The sequence below is a fragment of the Somniosus microcephalus genome, chromosome 12, assembly GCF_052327205.1.
Source record: "Somniosus microcephalus isolate GS21.2 chromosome 12, FLI_Smic_1.0, whole genome shotgun sequence".
NCBI classification, from domain to species: Eukaryota; Metazoa; Chordata; class Chondrichthyes; order Squaliformes; family Somniosidae; genus Somniosus; species Somniosus microcephalus.
Genome location: NC_140998.1, coordinates 200498112 through 200514109, shown reverse-complemented (window position 1 = coordinate 200514109; position 15998 = coordinate 200498112). Strand labels below are relative to the sequence as shown.

The following is a 15998-nucleotide window of genomic DNA, read 5'->3' as shown; positions in this document are numbered from 1 at the left end:
CGAGAGCGCGGGGGGAAAGAGGCCGAGAGCGCGGGGGGAAAGAGGCCGAGAGCGCGGGGGGGAAAGAGGCCGAGAGCGCGGGGGGGAAAGAGGCCGAGAGCGCGGGGGGAAAGAGGCCGAGAGCGCGGGGGGAAAGAGGCCGAGAGCGCGGGGGGAAAGAGGCCGAGAGCGCGGGGGGAAAGAGGCGAGAGCGCGGGGGAAGAGGCCGAGCGCGGGGGGAAAGAGGCCGAGAGCGCGGGGGGGAAAGAGGCCGAGAGCGCGGGGGGGGAAAGAGGCCGAGTGTGACAGACAGGCAGAGGGAGACAGAGTGACAGAAAGAGACAGACAGAGAAATGTAATTTCTCCTTTTTCTCTGCATTCAATTACTTTTGAGACAGACAAGGGTTGCCATCTCTTTACAGTGAGCCAATGATTGCCATTCTTTTGGATACAGCCACAAGACATGAAAACTGCTCCCTCGAGTGCAGGAGGTCACGCAGCAATCGAAGCACTTCACATGCTATGATTGAACCACTACCACAAGGACACCTTCAGGCTTAAACAAATTAACCAGCAGACAAAGAGAAAATGCCATTTGCCTTTACTCTGCACTGCGCGGTGTACGGAGTGCATGTACAAAGGACTCGCAAGTCTCAGTCACACTTTGTGATCGGTGTTGGGGAAGGTGTCATGTTGCTTTCAGTTATGATGCCTTACATGCAATGTTGCGCTCCGTCATGTCAAAGTGCAACTTTATACCTGAACATAGTTGTTTGACAGCGAAGAGGACAATTTGAGAGTTGGAGGCCGCTAACAGACCCTCACATCTCCAGCTCGGACCCTTCCTTCCGAGTGAAAGATCCTTAAATTGTGTATTCGCACAATGACTAGCCTGTACAGTAAATGCAAGTCAATGGCTGGGACATATAGTCAGCACATTACTGATCTGACCTCCACCAACGGGCTACACTCTTTAATGTGAGCACCGAATGGAAATGATGCAACGTTTACTTTCACACAACTGGATTATTGTGTCTAATTTGGCTACACTACTATTTCCCTCCCATGTATAGTAAGGAAACATTAACACAAGAGCTCCGACATCAAGAGCACATTAAACTTTCAGGAATGGTTCTGGATTTAGAAGTACGAATGATAGCCTTTAGAACCATGGAAGCTATACAGTAACTTTGGCAAAATCAAAGTGTTCTTTAAGATTGGATCAATCCCAATGAGTTTTCTCCCACTGGTTTAGGGAGCAATCATGTGGAATGGGGACCAGATCCTTTTCAGTTTCTATGTAAAGTTGAGCTTGGGAAAAAAGTGGCGATAACAAAGGCTGTTCCACTTCACACTAGATCCAGCCAGAGACTGGAGCAGTCTCTGCAAAAATGGCCCAGCAAATGTTTTACTAAACTTTGGGTTGGAGAAAGAAAAGAGTAAAGGATTCTGTGGCTGAGAGAAACTGTGCCTTTATTGTGGATTTAGAGTTCTCAGTAAAATTAGAAACCCTCTTTCAAATACCTGTACAATATTCAACTTTTACAGACCAAAGTCACTAATTTGTGCCAGGAATTATTTTAGAACAAAGCATTTTGCTGTGTTGGAGCTTGGGGCAGCATTGTTTGACGTTGCTAACTACATCTGAAGTCACAGCCAAATACTGGGTGGAGTTATGTTGTTACGTTGATAGTACCTATACTTTTGGCCACAGTTGCACAGACCGAGGGCTCCTGTTTCTCTCACTCCCTTTTCATTTAAACAGTGAAGAACAGGACGAGCAAGTCAGTTAATACCATCTAGTGAAGAAATGCAGGTGATTGAAGGATTTTACATACGCTGAGCACCATCATGAATTTTCTTTACATCACTTTCCCCTCATGGACGGACACCTGTGGAAGCAGCAACTTGCATAATCACATCTCTGACCCCCTCCCACCAGGCAGAAAGCGGGTTCAGCAACAGTGACATTTATCATAACAAAATTTACCATTGACAAGTCGAGTAACAAAATGAACAGGATATGAGCGGTCTCCATTATACAGCAGATTCCGTTTGACACTTTGGATTAACAATATCTAATAATACGAAGGGGGCTTTCAGCACCCAGCACTGCAGGGGTACATTGCAGCCCTCGTAAAATGCTCATGGCCTGCTGGAGGGAAGGAAGTCATACTGCTCCCCACTCGTCAGTAATGTACAGAGCCAGAATTACAACAGAACCCTTTGAGTACAGTCTCTCTCGGACCGGCCAACACCGATCAGTGCCCACAATGAGAGGAGAGCCAGGACACAGCTTAATGACCAATTTTTTGAAAAACAAGTTGCTCTTTAAAATAAAATATGTGAACACATACACCAAAAACAGTACTCAAAGGGTTAAAACTGGTGGGCTTCCCACCACACAGACCAGCTGAGGGAAAGGGCGGGGGAGGGGAGACAGATAGCACTCTTAAAGGCCCCGAAAGTAAATATAGGTGGGTACTCGGAGCACAGTCACAGTTTGGGAACACTGTTGAGAACTGCACAGGTTTTGAAAGAGTGGAATCTCTAAACCTCTAAACAATGAGCACGCTGGTCAGTGAAACAGTCACCATAAAAGAAAATCATATATCCATCTATATAGCCTCAGCATGGATCACTGGTCAGAAATTCACCAAGCACCATCGACCGACCGGTCAGCATTACTTTTCTTGGATTTTGTTTCAGTGGAGTTGGTTCAACTAGTTTTCGGTAATTGAAAAGTTCTGGCCAGAAACAGAGAGGTGATCTTTACACAGTCACCCATATGCAAATGTGAGGGCGGTTCAGAGATTCCACTCTGTCCTCCACCCTGCCAACATGGAACGTGCAGGAACCCGAGCTTTCTGTACAACAATCAGACTCTCGGGGCTTTTCCTTTTGTAACGAGCGGGGCACATGTACCGAAAGCAGCAAGAGGCGTGCGGGTCTTGCAACAGAACATCCATGGCTGACGTATAATTTGTTTTCTGGCGGTGGTGGGCGGGGTTCTCACTATTTTTGGGGAACGTTTAAAATTAACTCGGGCTGTATATACAATAAAAAAAAGTCAGAAATCACCAGCAGCAGTGAGCTCTGCACTTCACGTGCACATTAGACACATCAGGTTAGAGTGTGTGAGAGAGAGAGAGAGCGAGAGAGAGACACACGCACACCACAAAGCAAGGCCGAGCCAGATTGGGCTAGTTAGACAGCACACTCCAGGTGCCTGGCTTTGCTTCAGTCGCAGAATCTTGGAATCACACACAGCGATACCCAGAGGAAGCATCTGTCTGCAGTTCAGCACAGCATTCTGGAGCATTAACTCCTTCCAGCCCACTTCCCCGGAGAGGCCATGACAGTTGAGAACAGTAATTACATCACATGCCGGTCGATCAATACACTGCAGCCTCCCAGGCGGGAGAGCTCCCAAGCGTCGGAGGGCCTTCCCAGCTAATGCCCAGAGATCCGGCCCTCACAACGCACACATACTTTGGACTATTTGGGCCGGACACATTTAATCAAACCCCAGTGGATTATATAACAGTATTAAGAGTCATTTCCTTGCAAATTCAAGCCTTGCTTTTTGACCTTAAAATGGTTGCAGCTGGACCAAACACTTCTGAATTTGAATTTACACCCGCTGCGTTACGACTGGGAACCAGGTGCATATCTGGACAGGAAAGCCTCGTCTGAATTTGTTTAATCCAACATTTCTCGAAGTACTTGTATAATCCTGAGCGTACAGTAGGAAAGGTGCACAGCATCATTAACTGGCTGTAACTTTATATCCTGTCACAAGGTTGTTCTCCTCCCTACTGGATGGGACCCATTTGGCAACCGAACAGCACCCAGCAGATGTATCCTTGACATAAACACAACATTGCGAGACGGACACGCCAGTTGAATTCACTGACAAACACCTCGGTTCATGCATTTTCCAACCTTTGGTTATTGTGGGGACAAAGAGCATCCCCAATTCCAGCTCTGAATCTCAAGCTTCATTTTGTGAGGAGATGTGCACCTTAGTCCAAAAGACAACGTAGATACAGGAGAGCAGATTGCTTTGAGAGAGTAATTCCTATGTAAGTTGATTTCCTTGAGGCTGAGGGGACCCCCGTTTGTTTTAATTCCTGCGTTTTGCTGGTGACAATTAGCCCACCAGCTCTTTCTTTGCGTCTACTTTATCATCTTGCTGGAGTGTTAACTGTGAACTGAGAGAGACAGGTTTTGACTTTTAAAACATTTCCGCCACTTGATAAATGCTTCATCAACAGAACAGTTACGCATACACAGCTCGGACTATACAATCAGCAACACAGACAAGGCAGGCCTCACCTTCACAACCACACACCCACACTAAACTCAGAGCAAACAGTGGCAGGAATGCCAGTTGCTGTACCTCCAAGACACATGTGCTGCATGTTGGAGAACACAATGACCACAGCACCCAGGGCTACTGTTGCTTTGTGTGATTGGCCACTATGCAATGCAAGAATTATTATTCCTCCCTCCTCAGACACCTATTCAGCCACCAACTTGCAGCTATTCACTGAAGTGTGGGAGAACAAGCGACGGACACCGGAACCAGTGCTCTTAGTCCAAGGGAACCGCACCAGTTTTATCGGACCAGGTGGCGTGGCTCGGAAATGGGGAGACAACACAAACAATGAACCAAAGGGTGGGCAAGGGTCACTCTCAGGGCACCAAAAGAAACACAAATTCGAACATTGGGTTGCGGTCTCAGAATACTAACTGGCTCAGTACATAGTAGTCCAATCAGAAATGTACAGAGACGCAGACGTCACAAGTGCTATTAAGAAAGCTGTAAAAAGGATATTAGTGCTTAGGCTGGAGGTAGCGTTCATAATGAGATGGCAGTTCCCGCATTCAGATCCTGGCATTCTTAGTGGTTCTATGACTCGGCCCTGGAGTCAATTACCCTCCCAATAAAATGCTTTCAGTGCAATTTAGAAAGTATACAGTGATGTTAGAAGTCTGGAGTAGTGTAACAAATGGACTGAGTCATTCCATCCGTCCGTTAAAAATAAGGAGCCCAGGACTACTTTCCAATATGCATCATGGGCAGGGGCAGAGGAAGGGACAGGGCTTTTGGCTTTAGGCCTCTGTGCAAAGTCTGATAACTGAGTGTAATCATGGAACTTCAAGTCAATAATGTCCATCTCAGAGAGCATCTCAAAAGTCTCACGACTGCCGCTAACCAACTGCGTTTAATTTTTCCAAATTTTAACAGTAAGCTTTGACCAATAATGGCATGCAGATTCCTGGAACATTCAAGTTCTTTGGGAGTTAATCCTTTAGGGCATTAAAAAAAGTGTGCGCTGAAACTAGTTTCATACAACATAGAAACATAGAAGATAGGAGCAGGAGTAGGCCATTCGGCCCCTCGAGCCTGCTCCGCCATTCAATGCGATCATGGCTGATCATCCAAACTCAGCCTTCTCCCCATATCCCTTGATCCCTTTAGCCTTAAGAAATATATCCAACTCCTTCTTGAATATATTTAATGAATTGGCCTCTACTGCCTTCTGTGGTAGAGAATTCCACAGGTTCACCACTCTCTGGGTGAAGAAATTCCTCCTCATTTCTGTCCTAAAAGGCCTACCCCTTATCCTTAGACTGTGACCCCTGGTTCTAGATTCCCCGACCATCGGGAACATCCTCCCTGCATCTAGTCTATCCAGTCCTGCCAGAATTTTATAAGTTTCAATGAGATCCCCTCTCATTCTTCTAAACTCCAGCGAGTACAAGCCCAATCGCTCCTCATAAGTCATTCCTGCCATCCCAGGTATCAGCCTGGTGAATCTTCACTGAACTCCTTCCATGGCAAGAATATCCTTCCTCAGATAAGGCGACCAAAACTGCACACAATACTCAAGATGTGGTCTCACCAAGGCCCTGTACAACTGTAGCAAGACATCCTTGTTCCTGTACTCAAACCCTCTCGCTATGAAGGCCAACATACCATTTGCCTTCTTAACCGCCTGCTGCACCTGCATGCTTACCTTCAGCGACTGGTGCACAAGGACACCCAGGTCTCGTTGCGCTTCCCCTTCTCCCAATCTATTGCCATTCAGATAATAATCTGCCTTCCTGTTTTTGCCACCAAAGTGGATAACCTCGCATTTATCCACGTTATATTGCATCTGCCATGCTTCTGCCCAATCACCCAACCTGTCCAAATCATCCTGTAGTTTTTTGGCATCCTCCTCACAGCACACACGTCCACCCAGCTTTGTGTCATCTGCAAATTTGGAGATATTACATCTAGTTCCCTTGTCTAGATCATTAATATATATTGTGAATAGCAGAAAACAGGTACAGCTCAGGCACCCGGTCCATGGATGGGCAACCCCAAACGTCTACCAATTCGCTCGAAGGGACAGTGAACCCTCCAGTAGCGGGTGGAAACCAGACTCCCATCAGCCCTCACCCCAGCTCCGACCAGAACATTTTCCACAGGGATTTCAGTTTGCTTCAGCAATTCATCTGGATATTCAACCCCACCAGAAAATGGAAGTCAAAAACTCGAGTCTGTTTACCAGAAGCATCAGCAGCTTCTCACCAACCTTCTCCCACCCCTCAAGACCTGTCACCAACACATTTGGGGGAGTTGCGAGAGTTGTTGAGATGCTCACTTACAAACTGCCCGGGGACTTTATAATGGATAATGCAGCAACCAGGTAACCAAAGGCCACTCCATATTAGCACCAAGTAAAATCTAAACCCAGATCTGGGATTGAGGCCAGTTGTTGGGACATACAACACTAGAATGGAGACTTCTTTTTAGATGGGAGTAATAGACTCATGATCTTTTACATCCTCTCTGTTTGCTATGGTAGGATTGAGGGTAGTTAACAATTCCAATTGTCCCTTTCTTTAGTTTGAAGTAATTCTGGCCTTTCACGTAGACATTGAGGACACAGTTCAGAATGTGCTTTTAACGAGGACAGGACTCTCTGTTCCATCTACAGGGACTAGTCTGGTTGCCATCTTCGGCACGCTGGCCACTGCGAGTGTCTGTTTCCCCCTCAAGTTTAAAGGTTTACCTTTTCCTATTCTGGTGTCAGAACATTTCCTTAAAGTTGAATCTTTGTCAGAGGGAGAGAGAGAGAGAGAGAGAGAGAGAGAGAGAGAGAGAGAGAGAGAGAGAGAGAGAGCGAGAGAGAGAGAGAGAGCGAGAGAGAGACTCTCTTTCATTACCAACCTTTGAGTGGTATACCTGCAATTAAATGTTTGATCACAGAAGTCCTCCAGAAAAAAAAACAGATCTCACGACAGAAGCTGAAGAGTGTTCAAGTATAAAACAGGTTACACTACTTTTCAAAGTAACGTACAGTTAGATTCTACTGTTATATTATAGTATAGTATGTACATAAAACAAGAGTCCTTGGACTGCTTTTAAAGAATTAAGGTTTTTTTTTTTTTGCGAATAATATTTGAAGAAAATCACATACTGCTTTTTTGTCGTTGATGCTGTGCTCGGACCTACCCGAAACTTCTGTTGCCACATCATGAAGGAAGCTGTTGTACAAGAGAGCCAACCTATGTTTTTTTTGAAAGAACGTGTGCATAGAGAGACTCTTCTTTAGAACACATATCCTGCGGATCGCTCAGAGGGTAGGATTGCTGTCACGTAGGCAACATGGACACAAACAGGATCAACACATTTCACCAGACTTTTGTAAAGCAACGTTTTTTTGTTCCACAAAATTCCTCACACCATTTATTTATTTAACACTCAAGTGTGAAAATGCAAGTAAAGCAACTCCGAGGGAGGGGGTCCACCATTGTTCAAGTAGATACCAGTACGCAAATTGACAGGGTGCCCTGACTGTAGGGTTACAATCCTCAATTCACTAGCAGTGACAGAGTACTGCAACATTACAGTTGAACTCTTGACCAATATACTGCGATAATCCCAGTTCATTCAAGGAACATGACATGCTGAAGCTCTTTACTGTGTAGATTATTACAATATGCTCACAGACTGGTACAAAGTTGCTAGTTTGAATGAGTAATGGAAAGGTTGAGGGGCAAGCCTTGGTCACTGCCATGGGATGTTAGAGGATTTGCAGCTTTATAAGGTGTCAGTACAGCTGTAACTGCTCTGTGGCTTGAGAGAGAGTACATCAGATAAATCAAACTCGCTCTGGTCTCTGAGGTACAAACAGCGGCGTGCTCGATTCCCACACAGGCTGGTAAATCTGAATCCTGGGGCTGCCCGTCACTTCAACAGTCCTACCCTAGTGCAGTAAGTGCAGTACCACATAGGCTCTGTTTTTTTTGGGATGGGGTGGGGGATGCGTTGTGGGTAGAGGACATATAGACTAGCCACTTTAGTGTCACGTCTTACAACACAATGAACACAGAGATGTTATGGAGGATTAAATCTAGTACACCCAGGAACAGAATGCAAGAGAATGTTATTCAGGAAATTCAACCTTCCATTCGAGAAGCTGCTTCTTTCAAAATTCCATCGAGTGTCCTTTGGCAAAAAGTCTCACAAAACAGCCTTAATGGCCTTCAGCACATCTGCTACAGTCTGGAAATGCTCCTGACACGATGAGCTGGACAAGTAATGGAGAGATCTGACATTTCTATTGCTCAGTGGGCATTATAGTCGAGCCTGATCCTGTCCTCGCCCGATAGCCACACAGATACACTTTCCCCACAGGATATCGATCAGGAGCTGTAACTCTTAACAGCTTCCTCAAGCCAGGGACTAAAGCGGGGCCTTCTTTCTCTGCCTGGCTCAGTACTACACTGGGGGGGGATGTATTCACGCGCTGACCCACCAAGAGAAGCTATTGAAACTTCAAGAACTCTTGGCATGCTGCTTGCGTGCGGCTGAACTTTGAGCAGAGTAAGGAGTCATGCACCCGCCCACCCAACGGGAGTCAAGATACAGATTAACGAGGTGAAGGTCGCATGAGCAAAGATCTTAAGGTTACTGTAAGTATATCACTGTAAAAATAATGCATGTTTAATATTAAACAGCATTGGACTGAGAGAATTAGTATGGGACCATTCACACAATACTATCGAAGACCAGTCTGTGAGCATTTGAGTACGTTCGTGACAGTTGAGTTACCCAGAGGCATGCTGAGACAGTTCAGTTCTGACACTTGTTTTTCTTGTGCAGGCTTTACTCCTGCAGTTGTTTACAGATTGCAATCTCATACTGTGGTGCTTGAAGTGGATTGAGGAACATTATGGACTGATAAGGACAAAAAAAATAACTCCTGGTTGTTCCAAGATGGATACCATGCAAAGTACTGACCTGTGGATGCGATTCACCAGAGCAGCCCACATTTCCAGGACTTCTCTAGGGATTGTCATTCCAGGTCAGTCCCACACACTGCTTAAAATTTCTTACAGGTACAGTTTAAGTAGTGAATGCCCCCCCTCCCCCCAAAAAACCCCACAGCGACTAAACTTGATGAGAAATGATACAATGAGGATTTTACTGTGGGAAGCTCATTTGACAGCAGGAAGGTCTTAAAGACTGCATCATTCCCTCAGAGAGACTAACTCATTGCACTGTCACTCCTCACTGACCCACATGAATATTCGGACCCCACTTGTACACAATGCCAATAAAAATGGAATTCCACATCTTCTAAAATGGATTCAAACTTTACAATGCACATCGAACATTAGGTACCACCACCCAAAAGGTACAGTGACAGTTTTCCTCTCCAAAATACTAGCCCCTCCTCAATGCAAAAATGCATCAAATTTACTGAAGTTTTGTTTTGCTGGAGTGACTGGTTTCTTCTAATACTTGGGACTCCAATGCCCATGAAAGGTCAGTTTTATCTGGCACACATCTGAAAATGATTCTGCATTAACCAGTTCTTTCTTTGGGGGTGGTAGGGTTATTTGTAATTGCTAGGTTTATTGATTGTCGTTAACAAGACATGCCTTTGCCGGTACCTGCTGCCGATAATGCTGTTTCTTGTGCTGGTCCCGTTTATTATTAGACCCACTGATCAGCTTGTACTTTCTACCCCGATCTTTCAATTTTACAGTACCTCCATTTCACGTTGAGAGGATATTTGTGTTTTTTTTTAAAAAAGAAGTAGGCAGCACTTGCTGCCCAACACATCACTCAACTTGATCAGTGAATATTCAACCACCTAGATAGTGCTTAGCCTGCAGCACCCCATAAGAAACTTCCCTTTCTACTTAAACTTTGCAGGGGCTGGAATCTATATATTAAAAATTTTTTAAATAAGCACACGGGGGCAAATACTCACCACAGGTCGCTTTCTGTTGACGGGACGACTGCTGCTCTCTTTCTTTACGGTTATGGGGCATATTTCTCTTACGCCCCCTTCTCTTACCGGCACCTTGACCTCTCCTGCGACTTGTACTCTGCCGCTTGCTCCGAGATGTACCTGTACAGAAAACACTGCCTTCAACACAAATTCCAGTCCAAATAGAACTCAGAGCAAACAGATAAAATCACAGGAGGCCATTTGGCCCTTTGAGCCTGCTCCGCCATTCAATAAGATCATGGCTGAGCTTCTACCTCATCTCCACTTTCCTGCACTATCCCCATATCCCTTAATATTCAAAAATCTATCGATCTCGGTCTTGATTATACTCAACGACCGAGCCTCCACAGCCCTCTGGGGTAGAGAATTCTAAAGATTCACCACCCTCTGAGTGAAGAAATTTCTCATCTCAGTCCGAAATGGCCGACCCCTTATCCTGAGACTGTGACCCCTGGTTCTAGACTCCCCCAGCCAGGGGGAACATCCTCCCTGCATCTACCCTGTCAAGCCCTGTAAGAATTTTGTATGTTTCAATGAGATCACCTCTCCTTCTTCTAAACTCTAGAGAATATAGGCCTAGTCTACTCAATCTCTCCTCATAGGACAATCCCCCCATCCCAGGAACCAGTCTGGTGAACCTTTGTTGCGCTCCCTCTATGGTAAGTATATCCTTCCTTAGGTAAGGAGACCAAAACTATACACAATACTCCAGGTGTGGTCTCACCAGGGCCCTATATAATTACAGTAAGACGTCTTCACTCTTATACTCAAATCCTCCTGTAATAAAGGCCAACATACCATTTGCTTTCCTAATTGCTTGCTGTCCCTGCATGTTAACTTTCAGTGATTCGTGTACACGGACACCCAGGTGCCTCTGAACACCAACATTTCCCCATTTCTCACCATTTAAAAAATACTCTGCTTTTCTATTTTTCCGACCAAAGTGGATAACTTCACATTTCTCCACATTATATTGCATTTGCCATGTTCTTGCCCACTCACTTAGCCTGTCGCTATCCCCTTGAAGCCTCTTTGCATCCTCCTCACAACTTACATTCCCAACCAGCTTTGTATCATCAGCAAACTTGGATATATTACATTTGGTTCCCTCATCCAAATCATTGATGTAGATTGTGAATAGCTGAGGCCCAAGCACTGATCCTTGCGGTACCCCACTAGTTACAGCCTGCCAACCCGAAAGTGACCCATTTATTCCTACTCGCTGTTTTCTGTCCGTTAACCAATCCTCAGTCCATGCTAGTATATTACCCCCAATCCCATGAGCCCTAATTTTGTTTAATAACCTCATGTGGCACCTTATCGAATGCCTTCTGAAAATCCAAATACACCACATCCACTGGTTCCCTCCTATCTATTCTGCTAGTTACAACCTTGAAAAACTCTAATAGATTTGTCAAACACGATTTCCCTTTCATAAATCTGCGTTGACTCTGCCCAATCCTATTATTATTTTCTAAGTGCCCTGTTACCACGTCCTTAATCATAGATTCTAGCATCTTCCCTTCCACTTTCTTAGTAATGGATTCCAACATTTTCCCAACGTCAGATGTCAGGCTAACTGGCCTGTAGTTCCCGGTTTTCTCTCTCCTCCCTTCTTGAATAGTGGTGTTGCATTTGCTGCCTTTCAATCCACTGGGACCGTTCCAGAATCTAGGGAATTTTGGAAGGTCACAACCAATGCATCCACCTCTTTTAGAATCCTATGGTGGAGGCCATCAAGTCCAGGGGATTTGTCAGCTTTTAGTCCCATTAATTTCTCCAGGATTTTACTCTCATTAGACCCTTGGCTCCCCACTATTTCTGGAATTTTTGAGAGTCTTCTGTTGTTTAGCAAATATTTTGTATCTGTTTTCACGTCTTTTCCTTATTCCCCTTTATAATTTCTCCTGTCTCGGCCTCTAAAGGACCCACGTTTACTTTTGCTACTCTCTTCCTTTTTACATACTTGTAGAAGCTCTTACAATCTGATTTTAGATTTCTTGCTAGTTTACTGTCGTATTCGATTTTCTCCCTCTATTAATCTTTTGGTCATCATTTGCTGGTTTACAAAACTCTCCAAATCCTCAGGCTTACTACTTTTCTTGACAACATTAGAAGCCTCTTTAATCTAATATACTATCCATAACCTGTTTAGTTAACCATGGATGGATCACTTTTCCTGTGGAGTTTTTATTTCTCAAATGGATATTCACTGAGAATTATGACATTTCTTTAAATGTTCACCATTGCTTAGTCAGTCATCCAGGGAGCTCTAGCTTTGAATGTCCTCCCTTTCCCCCTTATGGGACTGTGTCTAGTCTGTACCCCAAATATCTCCTCTCTGAAGGCCTTCCATTGCTCACTTACTGTTTTACTTGCCAATCTTTGATTCCAATCCACCTGAGCCACATGCCTTTTCAAATCGCTGAAATTAGCCCCTTCCAGTTGAATATTTTCACATTTGATTTTTCCTTGTCCATAACTACTCTAAACCTGTGATCACTGCTTCCCAAATGCTCTCCCACTGAAACATGCTCCACTGCCTTTCAAGCCCACTAAAATTGGTTAATTTCCATTCCAACACCTCTATTTGGGACTCAAGTGTTCTTCTCCAATTAGGTCACTTTCTTGCACTGCTTCATTCCCCAGAATTAAATCCAGCTCTGCTTCCTTCCTTGTTGGTCGTGCAACAAACTGATTAAGGAAACCGCCCTGGATGCGGACGTAAGAAAACTACTAGGCACTTGGTCTAAGCGTTAAACAAAGCTTTAATCAACTGTTTTACAACATGGAGGTCTAGTTGTGTCCTTCACTAGTTCCTGTTAAGAATGTCCTGCGCAAGCTGGGCCCGAGTATTTATACTCTCCCTGGACAGCGCCACCCGCAGGCCGCTCAGTACAGGAAACTTTCGATTTACCGGCACCTAAATAACCGGAAATCTCGGTTAACCGGCAAAATTCAGGAGTAGGTTCAGGTAAGTTTTATTACTTGCCTTCCTCGATCTGTTGCTGTGCAAGGGTGTGGCTGCAGCTGTTGCTAAGCTACAGAGATGCTTGGAACTTGTGGCCATTGTTCTGAACCTGTTGCTAAGCAACAGGGTTTGTTGCTTTATACGGAGCTCTCAGCTCCGTATCGTTTACTATAGCTTTCGGTTATCCGGAATTTTTGATGAACCGGCACCACGTCGGTCCCAGATAAAAAAAAGTTTCCTGTATTATTTCATAAGTCTTTCTTTCATGAATGACTGATTCATGTCAGATGCATTATAAGAAATGCTTCCCTATTCGCATCACAAGCTTTTGTCTTATCCCAGTAACTATTAACAGTTAATGTTACTGTAAACCACTTGATTATAAAAAAAAATTCATCCGTGTTTTCTTTCCCATGACTCGCCACTGACTCCAGCCTCCATTTCACTCTGAACCAGGCTGTTCACAAAGTTTAATCCCAAGCGGAGTTTTCGTCCCTATATCCTCTCCACCACAAAGACTGCCTACTTCCACCTCCACTAACATCTCCCACCACCACCCTTACCTCAGCTCACATGCTGCCAAAACCCTCAACCATGCCCTCGTCACCTCCAGACTCGATTCTTTTAATGCTCTCTTGACCATCAACCCACCCTCCATAAACTTCAGCTCATCCAAAACTCTGCTGCCCGTATCCTATCCTCCACCGTCCTTCTGACCCATCACCCTGTCCGTTCTGACCTACGCTGGCAGTGCCCCAAAACCTCCGATTTAAAATTCTCAAGTTGCGTTCAAATCCCTTCATGGCCTCTTTCACCCATCCCGCCCCATAACCTTCTCCAGCTCGACAAAACTACCCCAACTCTCTCTACCACTGACTCAGGCCTCTTGCACATTCCCCTTTGTCCCACCATTGGCATCCATGCCTTCAGCCTCCTCGGCCCCTCACCCGAGAATTTCCTCCCTAAATCACTCTGGTTCTCCACTTCAACTGTCTTATTTTAAGGCCCTTATTGACCAAGTTTTGCTCACTCCTCCTAATCTTTCCTTCTTTGGTTCGGTGGCCATTTTCCCCCCATGGCTCTGTGAAGCAACCTGGGACATTTTTCTACATTTCAAAGGCACAATATAAATTGCGAGTTGTTGCATTTGGTAATCTATAATGCACTCACAATATGGTAAGAGATTCCTTTTTATGTAATGATTAGAATGTAGTATCTTATTTATGCCTGGCCCAGTCTGGTATAGCACCAAGGCAATATCAGTTTATCAGCAAGAACAACAGGAAATGCTGGAAACACTCAGCAGGTCAGGCAGCATCCGTGGAGAGAGAAACGAAGGGTTCGGACGATGGGTCACAGACCTGAAACGTTAACTCTGTTTCTCGCTCCACGGATGCTGCCTGACCTGCTGAGTGCTTCCAGCATTTTCTGTTGTTATTTCAGATTTCCAGCATCCGCAGTATTTGTTTCAGTTGATCAGCTCCCACCTCAACAATTTTCTCCCCTCCTTTCTTATGGCAACAATCCCTCGCTGATGTACAGTTCAATGGATATAACCATCTCACCAGGTGGCCCCTATAGGTGAGCGCCTCGCCAAAAAGCATCAGCAGGCTGTTCAACCATAGAAGGCACCACAGCCAGGACTCAACTTCACACCTGCCACCTCCAGCAGGGATCACTTGATAGCAATCAGGAGCAGAAGCCTTAACTAATTTTATCCGTACATCCTCACTTTCAAAATCCTCCATAGCCTTCCCGCCCCCCCTCGGAGATCAGGTTACTCCTCGCTCCTCATTCTCACTGCTCCATCGCTGGCCACTCTTTCAGTCATTACCTTCAAGCTCCTTTGCAAAAGCCTCCTGAAACCCTTCCCTTTTACAGTGCCTTCAGCCCTCTCACGCAATTTGTCTTGCTCACTCTTTTTTCTACGTTCAGCACACACTATCTCACCTCCGACTCCTCGACACCAGAGAAGTATGTCAGCAGTCCAAGCTGTGGCATCTCTCGGGTACTCACTCACAGGATAAACTATGCAGCCACCCTGACAGCAGGATTTGTTAACAGAATAGCCAGAAGACCAGCAAGACTTACCGGATTCGAACTCGCTCCGCGCTGTGCCAGCATGCTCAGAAGTCAAACAGCTTTCCATCTGCTCTCCAAATCCTGACACAGGACTTCCGTAAGTGCACCTCTCAGGAGACACTGGAGGGGTGGGGAGAAAATAAAAACTTAAGTTGGAAAAGCAACCCGCAACAGTACCCGCCTGTTAGCTAATCCATAGGTGAAAAACAACCATTTAAATTCTCTGCATAGTATTTTTAAGCAAAGCTCCACAATCTAATAATGGCTGATACAGGATTAACCTCTGAGTCACCAAATAAATCTGGCAGCATCATAATGCGGCTATTGTTGAGTCATACTACGATGCAACTGTGCAAAAGCTGAACACAAGTCGATGTAGTCAGCGCAAGAGGGAAACAATAGACCAATGCTTTTGGTATCACAGTCCACACAGTGGGGAGAACTATTAACTCACATCAACTCTAATAGGTAAAACAGTGGCCGTGAGAATTGAGGAAAACAACAAGAAAGCAAACAGTGGAATTAATCTATGAAAGCCGATCCTTGCTGGAGCGAACGGTCTTTTCCTCTTCTAAACAAAACCTGGTTAGAGAAGCTAAAATGAAGAAATGGCAGACCAATTAAATCCATACTTTGGTTCTGTCTTCACAAAGGAGGACACA

General features: G+C 45.1%; 1 protein-coding gene across 7 annotated transcripts in view; it reads right to left on the bottom strand.

Moving 5' to 3' along the window:
* Window positions 1-213: 213 nt before the first annotated feature.
* Window positions 214-15998, bottom strand: part of LOC147109884 (uncharacterized) — a 40558-nt gene continuing 24773 nt past the window's right edge. The window contains exons 2-5 of one of the 7 annotated variants that reach the window (XM_086003912.1): window positions 15346-15456; window positions 10263-10403; window positions 7458-7545; window positions 214-4193 (exon numbers count right to left, since the gene is read on the bottom strand). In XM_086003912.1, coding sequence (XP_085860038.1) covers window positions 4133-4193; window positions 7458-7545; window positions 10263-10403; window positions 15346-15456 — 401 coding nt within the window. In that variant the 3' untranslated portion in view covers window positions 214-4132. Of the gene's footprint in view, window positions 4194-7089; window positions 7546-10262; window positions 10404-15345; window positions 15457-15998 lie in introns of those variants that run through there. The other 6 variants (XM_086003914.1, XR_015080365.1, XM_086003916.1 and 3 more) reach the window with 6 other exon arrangements.